General features: G+C 40.8%; 1 protein-coding gene across 1 annotated transcript; it reads left to right on the top strand.

Moving 5' to 3' along the window:
* The first annotated feature begins 3014 nt into the window (after positions 1-3014).
* On the top strand, positions 3015-9043 carry LOC121657456. Its single transcript, XM_042013183.1, is given in 7 exon segments — positions 3015-3077; positions 4022-4168; positions 7686-7889; positions 7994-8129; positions 8383-8720; positions 8722-8899; positions 8902-9043. Coding segments are annotated over 7 exon segments (1134 nt in total). The 3' UTR covers positions 8970-9043.
* Positions 9044-9365: the final 322 nt, after the last annotated feature.

Raw genomic sequence — 9365 nt, 5'->3', positions numbered from 1 at the left:
AACCCAAGACAAACAGTTACTATGCCCAGGTAGTTGAGGTGAAAGAGAAGACCCCCCTCTTCTGGCATGAACTGGAGTAGCTCTCACCACAAGATGATAAAATATGTTCAAAACCATGTTATGATCAGAAATAGGAATAAACCTAGTATCTGTATATAAAAAAGTATCTCTTCCTCCATCATGTCCTCTCAAGTTTTCTCATTTCACACTTACACAAACTTAGTCCTCCACACCAGGTAACTGCATGTGTATCAAAAGTGTTCTAGCTTCTTCTTTGCCAGATTGTGAACATGCAGTGTGTCATGGACGGATTATTTTTGCGTATTTGTTTTCTGGCTCAGGACAAAACATCTGAAGAACTCTCTATTTCAAGCACAGAGTGAACTGAGCACTGACATTAAAAATATGCCCTGCAGTCTTGATGACTGTAGGAGGAAAAGCCTTTTGACAGACAAATTGTCTTTGGTCAGGCAATATTATTTGCTTCATTCTTCCCTGAAGGTGACCAACAATTCCAGCTAGTGAGAAAAGACTTTTGCTAAAGATGGTCAGAAATCCTTTTGTATCCAGCATTTCAACTGTTCCTGTAAATGCAAGGTTTTCTCTATGATAAATGTGGCAGTGAGAATTCTGTCCCAGTCACATTTCAAAACAGATAACTCTGTATTTATGTGTACTTATCATTCTCTCTTTAGCTACCAGAAGTAAAGAAGCAGCATTTATAATGTTTCCTTTTGTTTATTTTTAAATTTTGTATTATCTTTTTTACCAGCCTTTGCAATTTATGAGTTAATGGTAGGTAGATGGAATTCTTCCCTTTTAGATCATATACTTCATTCTTTGTAAATGCAAGATAGACTAGTTTTCTCTACATCCTAATGGTTAAGAAAAAATAAAGCAGTGAGAGACGTTCACATTCCTCTTGTATTGCTGGATGAGCAGCTGTTTTGCTTTAGTTTTAAAAACTGAAGTCAGAGATGGAGAGAAATGTAATGCTGTTTAGTGTAATTCGTCTGTAAGGTAGAATATTCTCTGCCTGAAAAATGGGAAGAGTTGACCAATGGTGTATAGTTGTCTCATTTCTATGCAGTAATACACAAAATAATACACTTCTTTCCAGCAGAGAATGGCAGCCATTATGACAGGTACTGAAGTGGCATGGAAATTTGTCTTGGAATAGAAAAGCTCTTAGTTTTCAGCAGTTCTCTTCTGTATATCAGAAAATTCTGATCACTTTAATATATTTTATACCTTTTAATTCTAGATTACTATGTCAAACCTAAATAATATGAAATTACTAGTTTTCATTTTTCTGTTCTCATGGTTTTTACTATTTCCATTTCTATTATTCATATCTAAATATTAACTAATCTTTGTTTGACTTTCCAGTGTGAAATCTGAACAAAGTACAGGTTAATCTAGATTTTTTTTCTAAACTCTCTAGGATTTTTCTCTAGATTCTCTCTTCTTCTCTAGATTTTTGTCATGACTTCTCAGATTGTGCAGTACAGTTTTGCTTTTCAAGTCTATTGTTTAACTGGAGCAGTTTTCAACTGCTACTACAAAAAGGAATTTGTGTTGGAGTTGGTATACTAATGGGTAGCAAGAGAACTTCATTTTCTTCTGAATACTTTTGCACTTTACTACATTTGTCCGCTTTGTCCCAAGTAAACTCTATTTTTGAAAGAAAGGTGATATTTTTTCTTGAGAATAAATGGCTGGTATGTCAACCAATGTCTCTCTGAAGTTTTCAATTACAAATGTTTAACAGTTGCTGTTGAACTACAGTAAAATTAAGGCAGTCACAATTTTGGAGGGGTAAAAGGTTTCTTGAGGTAGAACAACAAGCCAGAAAAGAAATCAGCTATGTATTTCTCATTATTTCAAAGCATGCTTTTGTTAGGTCTGGGAAAGTCTATGAAGGACAGACATATAGTATAGAATATAAAAAAGATGCTAATACTGCATGAATTATGATTCTGTCATAAAACTGGAACTGGGAAAAAAAGAATCTTTATCACCAAATGTCTTAAGACTAATTGTTAGAGAACAGGAGATTAGTAATTTATTGTATTTACAATTTATTCATCTTCATCTTCTTGGGTGTTTTTATGAAGAACACGTTGCATTTTTACCTGCAATACTTCATGAACTGTTTCTCAAACTTTTTTAAAGCCATTAGAAGTGTATATAATTACTTTTTACTTGCATATCTTATGTTAGGTCAGTTTTTCATTTCTCAGTGTTACGATGTTGGAAGATTATTGTGAGCAATTGTCAGCAGATGGGTTACAGAAGAAAAGAAGTGTTTTATCTCCTATGAGAATGAGGCTAAGCCTGTTTTTCTGTTGCTAAACAGAGTTTTAAAATGTTTGGAATTTATATTCCATTTTACTGGTGACTTTAAGTGACATTAAGGCAGCTAATTTACAGCTTAGATTTTAAAGGTCTTCTGGCATGTGTTTTCCAAGGATTTCAATGGTTGTCCAGCACCAAAATGCTTCAAAAATTAGTCCTTACTGTGTGATGTCTTTAGCTTACATTCTATAAACATCCTGCTCTAATGGTGTGTCAAGAGACTATATGTTATATGTATGTACTAGTATCTTACAATATTAACACAGACATTAGCCTGTATGATGTTCAGTTTTACTGAAAAGGGGATTCACAGTAATTAAAGAGACTGAAGTTCTCTCAAGACAATGACAATCATAGTCTTTAGGATTTTGAATACTCTAGAATACTCTATTCAAGACAATGAATTCACTGGTATTCACACAATTTTCCTCTGCATGAAAGAAGGCAAATAGTATCCTCAACTGCCTTAGGAGGAGTGTTGCCAGCAGTTTGAGAGAGTGATCCTTCCTATCTACTAAGCGCTGGTGAGGTCACACCTCAAGTGTTGTGTCAAGTTCTGGGCTCCACGGCAAAAGACGCCTATACAAATATGGGAGAGGGTCCAGTGAAGGGCTACTAAGATCATGATGGAACTAGAGCAATTATCTTAGGAGAAAATGCAGAAAACTTCATCTGGTCATCTAGGAGAAGAAAAGCCTCAGAATCAAAGAGTTGGTCAGGTTTGAAGGGACCAGAGTGGTCCAACATACATGCTTAAGCAGGATCTTCTCAGAGTGCATTGCACAGGATCACATCCAGATTGTTCTTGAATATCTCCGGTGACAGAGACTCCACAACCTCTCTGGGCAACCTGTTCCAGTTCTCAGTCACCTGCACAGTAAAGAATCTCTTCCTCCTGTGCAGGTGGAACTTCTGTGCATCAGTCTGTGCTCATTGACTCTTGTGCTATTGCTTGGCACTACCAAGCAGAGCCTGGATCCATCCACTGACACCCTCTCTTCAAATTTTTGTAGACAAGCCTTTCCTTGTACAAGAGATGCTCCAGTCCCCTATGATCTTTATTACTCTCCACTGGACCTGCTTCAGCAGGTCTGTGTCTCTCTGGTCCTGAGGAGCCCAGAACTGGACACAGCACTGCAGATGTGCCTCACCAGGGCTGAGTACAGGGGCAGCATCACCTCCCTCCACCTGCTGGCAGTGCTCTTCCTAATGCACCCCAGGACACCACTGGCCTTCTTGGCCACCAGCACACACTGCTGGCTCATGGACAGCTTCTTGTCCACCAGGACCCCCAGGTCCTTCTCCACAGAGTTGCTTCCCAGCAGATCAGCCCCGAGCCTGTGCTGGTGCCTGGGGTTATTCCTCCCCCAGTGCAGGATCCTGCATTTGCCTTTGTTGGAGTTCAGACAGTTCTTCTCTGCCCATCTCTCTACCCTGTCGAGGACCTTCTGAAGGGCTGCACGGCCCTCTGGGGTACTGGCCCCTGCTCCCAGCTCTGTGTCATCAATGAACTTGCTGAGGAGGCATCTGCCCCTTCGTCCAAGTCACTGATGGAGAAGTTCAACAATACCAGGCCCAGTACTGAATCTTGGGGAACACCACTCATGACAGGCCTCCAACCAGAGCCTGTGCCACTGATAATCTCCTGTGATCTGCCATTCAGACAGTTCTCAGTCCATCTCACTGTCCCCTCATCCAGGCCACGCTTGCTGAGTTTGCCTTTGAGGTTGTTGTGGGAGACAGTGTTGAAAGCCTTGCTGAAGTCCAGGTAGAACAATATTCACTGCTCTCCCCGCATCCATCTATCCAGGTAGTTGTTTCACTGTGGAAACCAATCAGATTGCCCAACCATGGTGTCCCGTTGCTGAATCCATGCTGACTGCTCCTGATCTCCTTCTTTTCATCCATGTGGATAGAGATGGCCTCCAGAATGAGGTGTTCCATTACCTTTCCAGGGACTGAGGTGAGGCTGACTGGCTGGTAGTCCCCTGAATCCTCCTTCTTGCCCTTTGTGAAGACTGGGGTGATATTTGCTTTTTTCCAGTCCTCAGGCACCTCTCCTGATCCTCCATGACCTTTCAAAGATGACTGTGAGTGGCCCAGCTGTGGTGTTCACCAGCTCTCTCAGCATTCATAGATGCATCCTGTTAGGACCCATGGACTGCTTGATGTCAGGTTTGCCTAGGTGTTCTCCAATCTAATAATCCTTGACCAAGGTAAAGTCTTCCTTCCAGCATTCCTTTACCCTGGTCTTCTGGTTCAGAAGTTCCTGAGGGCTGGTCTTGTCTATGCTATGATTTTTAGACTTAATATGCCATGATTAATTCTCTAGAATGGAAAATCTGAGACTCAAGTTTCTTGTATTAAACTCTTTAATAAACATATGAATAAGGAATATGTCCTCTTTTGATGCTAAGAATCATGCTTATGAGTACTGAAAATTTAGTGTCACTTAATGGCATTTAGAATAAGGGAGAATGAAAGTATCATCATATTAAGATAGTAAAAAAAAATTCCACTATTGTCACGTCTACATACAGCTAAGCATGTCATAGTGTTAATTTGAGAGTGCCTTGATAACTTTTTAAACTTACGTACTGCAGAATGGTATTTTCTATTACCTCAGATGCAGTATATATATTTTTCAGTATATATATATATATATATTTTTTTTTTTTAACAAAACTATCTTGGCTTTGTGAATAAGATCAAAAAACTTGCACTGGACACTAAAAAATTCTGATAGTTCTTTTTGTCATCGACACTGTGCATTAATGACTTAGTAATCAATACAAAACTGGCCTTTGTTTTGGAATTATCCTTTATCATCTTGAGGGGAAGCTCTCGAGGAGACCCAAGAAGTGCTCTGTCATGACTTAATGGAATTTATGAAAAAGAAATTGGGTGCTGACAGAGAGCAGAAATGGAAAGAGGAAAGAAAGAACACGTTAGAACAGTGACTGGTATTGGACAACTGGTCTTGAGGCCAAGACCGGAGAAGGAGTCCTCCACACTGCTTCTTCACCCTGTTTCCACTTCTGTGTTGTGGGAAAGAGAGATTGTATCAGCAATAACCTGCTTAAGAGCAGAACTCTATTTAACATCCTGACCGCCTGTTTAGTGAACGAATCAAAAACCCACGCAAAACAAAAGTCTATCAGGTGAAACATAAGTTGTGCCATCAGCAATCTTCAGCTTGGTAGGTGCAGAACCCATAACTAAAACTAGAATTAACAGGTTAGATTGTCCTGGAATTATTGTGTTATTCTGTACAAGGAACAGCATTTTAAAACACTGTAATGTACTTTTTGCTGACAGGTTTCATGTTATTTACATGGGATAGAAAAATGTACATACAAAGGGCAGAAAAATATCAAGTTCTTTTTTGCCAAGACCCATCTTTTTGTGTTCATCTGATCGTACTGTTTCTGGCTTTGAGTTTTATTCATTCCTTTTTTATGCATTCCTCTAAACATGTCTATCTCTTCATCTATAGACTTTTCCCTCTGCTGCTGCTGCCTAGATTACAAACTCAGAAAGAGCTCTTTTGCATCTATGAGTGATGCCTTCTTCCAAAGTCTGCATATCCCTATCTAAATCTCTTTCTCTTCAACTTGTTCTCTGTCTGACTTCTGTAATATTTTCTTTTATCTTCCTTACAGTGGGTTCTATATTGACCACTTATCTTTTCCTGGCTTATGCAGAAAGAAGCATCTGACAACACTGGACAAATATCCAGTATTCAGCTTACTGAACTTACTCAGTTACTGGCTCTAGAAATGCAAAAATAGATGCTTTGCTTGGCCCAAGATTTGAATGTAATCTTTATTGAGATATTTATTAGGTCTGAAAAGATAATTAGCTAGTTAGTTAGACAGGTCTAACACTTTTCTTTAAGTGTCCACCAAGCATATGACAATCATGGCTGCTTCTGAAAGCTTATAAATTGCCAGTGCTTGCAAAGAAGATGATAGAATCCTTCTCTAAACCCTATGTGACTAAAGCTTATTGCAGACAGAAATTGTGTCCTCCCAAAAAATAAATCTGATAGCGAATGTCATCCTGGATGGGTGGCAAGGATTAGAGCACAAATTTATGCACACAATAAAATGGTATTTAAATACAGAACTAAATAATGCATTTTTGTAATAACAATTTATCTTTTGGTTTACTAATAGCCTTTTAAAAAACAAGGGTGTAGCATGTGCACGTGTGTGCTTGTGCCCTTATAATGAACTCTTGCCCTTGTTTTTTTGCTGTGTGGTCTGGAGTGTAAATTTTCCTTTGCTTGAGTTTACTGAGTACTGTGTAAACAAATACTCTCTTAAAAAATTGTTCTGAGAACTGTTACATTCTCAACTTTGCAACTGAACTTTGTCTTCTTGAGGCTGTAATATTGTTTGTCATGAGAGTCTATGCAGGAACAAAAAATAAACCCAAACCAAAACTACATAACAGCTTAACTGTGGTGCAGGAAGCTGTAACCCCAGTGGAAAAGCACTCCAAGCACAGAGCACCTGTGGGCAGTCTGTGCTAAGACTTCTCTTGGAACATTTAAATTCCTCTGACTCAAAATCTCTCTCTTTTCCATGGAAAATTAATTTGTATAAGCTAAATGATGGTAGACAATTTTTATTTATTTAACAGGGACAAACTAGAAAGCATACCAAACAGGCAGAATGTATCAGGGTGCAGGAAGGGACAGATGCTCCCTGGGCACACAGAGTCAGCCACGTGGAAGCAGAGAGAGGCAGCCCCTACCGGGGCTTCAGACAGGGACCAGGGTGGGCAGGGCAAGGCTGGGACATCAGCCCAAAGGCTGGATAAGGGAGGTCTGAGAGAGGCTGTTGACCAGCTCTACTGCAGCATCACTGGGACAGGAGTTGGTGGCCCTGGGGGCTGACATAGGATCCTGGGCATTGCACAGACTGTGGAGAGGCACAGCAGCAGGCTGGGCAGTTCTGGTAAGGTCTGTCTGCCATGAGGGCCCTGGGAGAATAGAAAGTGGGCTTTAATTGTATTGTAAATAAAAATAAATACGTAAGAAAATTTTTGGCAGGGGGTGAAGTCCAAAGAGACAGTTTTTTCAACTACCTCTCTTGTAACTACTGAATTTCAGCAGTGAAACTAAATGAAGTATTTCAAAAGCCAGATAGAATCAGTATTCACGTAATAATTTGACTCATTTAGCGAATCATCTTGACTTTAAATTAGGAGTGCATAAATAGGAACATGTATGAAGAGACCAGACAATAGTACAGTAAGCACTGTGTCAAATCTAATTATGTATCTAATTTTTTAATTACCGATTAGTCTTTCTGTACTAGGGGTCACAGCTCACAATCAATGGTATACTGTGGTTGTGGAAAATTTCTACGCAAGTGGCAAACATACATCAAATCAGGGGGAAGGCCAACAAGGCTGACGTCCTGTTGGGAGTCTGTTGTCGACCACCCAACCAGGAAGAAGAGGAGAATAACTTATTCTACAAGCAGCTGGAGGATGTTTCAGGATCACCAGCCCTTGTTCTTGTAGGTGACTTTAACCTACCAGACATCTGCTGGGAACTCAACACAGCGAGAAGAGGCAGTCCAGCAGGTTCTTAGAGTGTGTGGAGGACAACTTCTTGTCACAGCTGGTGAGTGAGCCCACCAGCAGAGGGACTACGCTGGACCTGTTGTTTGCAAACAGAGATGGGCTGGTGGGAGATGTGGTGGTTGGAGGCCGTCTGGGGCATAGTGATGATGAAATTATAGAGTTCTCAGTATTTGGTGAAATGAGGAGGAACATCAATGAAATTTTCACACTGGACTTCCAGAGGGCAGATTTTGGCCTATTCAGGAGACTTATTCGGAGAGTTCCTTGGGAAGCAGCCCTTAAAAACAAGGGAGTCCAGGAAAGGTGGGCTTGCTTCAAAACAGAGATCTTGAGGGCACAGGAACAGATTGTCCCTGTGTGCGAAAAGATGAGTCAATGAGGCAAATGTCCAGCCTGTATGGGCAAGGAGCTTTTGAAGGAACTAAGGAATAAAAAGAGGATGTATCATCTGGGGAAAGAGGATCATATATCTCAGGAAATGTTTAAGGCAGTTGCTTGGGCATGTAAAAAAAAAAATTAGAGAGGCAAAAGCCCAGTTAGAACTCAAACTGGCAACTTCTGTGAAGTACAATAAAAGATATTTTTATAAATCCATTAATGGCAAAAGGAAGAGTAAGAACAACCTCCTTACTCTATTAGATGCAGGAGAGAATTTAATAACTACAGATGAGGAAAAGGCAGAGGTACTTAACACCTTCTTTGCCTCAGTTTTCAACAGAGAGACAGGTTTTCAACTGTCCTCCTGGGTTGGCAGATGGTGTTAGGGAGCAGAATGGTCCCCCTGTTATCCAGGAGGAGGCAGTCAGAGAACTGCTTAGCTGCTTGGATGTTCATAAATCTGTGGGACCAGATGGGATCCATCCCAGGGTGATGAGGGAACTGGCAGATGAGCTTGCGAAGCCGCTCTCCATCATTTACCAACAGTCCTGGCTCACTGGTGAGGTTCAGATGACTGGAAGCTGGCCAGTGTGGCGCCCATTCACAAGAAGGGCTGGTGTTACGATCCGGTTTAGACCCAGGAAAGCAAAGCAAGCTAAGTCTCTGTGCATAAACCGGAAAGAACTTAGAAGGTTCAAAATATTCCCAGAAATGAGATTAAAACCAAACGAGGTTAGATGTTGTTGCCAAAAAAAATGGATATATTTTATTTAATAGTAAAAGAGGCAAAGAGAAGGGAAGAGAAAAGAGAGAAAGAAAAAGAAGTGTGCATGGGGGGGGGTGGGGGAACAGGGAGAGGTAACAGGGGTTAGATGGAAGCAGATCACCCATCCGAGGGTCCCAATGATGTCTCGTTGCTCCCCTCCATCTGGTCTGCTGGTGCTGAGGGTCCCCTGTCACTGCCGTGGCCACGCTGCTACACGCTGCCACACGCCATGTCACACTGCCACACCACACACCGCCACACGCCA

This window comes from Corvus kubaryi, unplaced genomic scaffold (genome assembly GCF_017639235.1).
Source record: "Corvus kubaryi isolate FWS band 111438036 unplaced genomic scaffold, C.kubaryi_AGA036_p1.0 split1-37296, whole genome shotgun sequence".
Taxonomy (NCBI): domain Eukaryota; kingdom Metazoa; phylum Chordata; class Aves; order Passeriformes; family Corvidae; genus Corvus; species Corvus kubaryi.
This window is presented reverse-complemented; position numbering and strand designations above follow the sequence as displayed.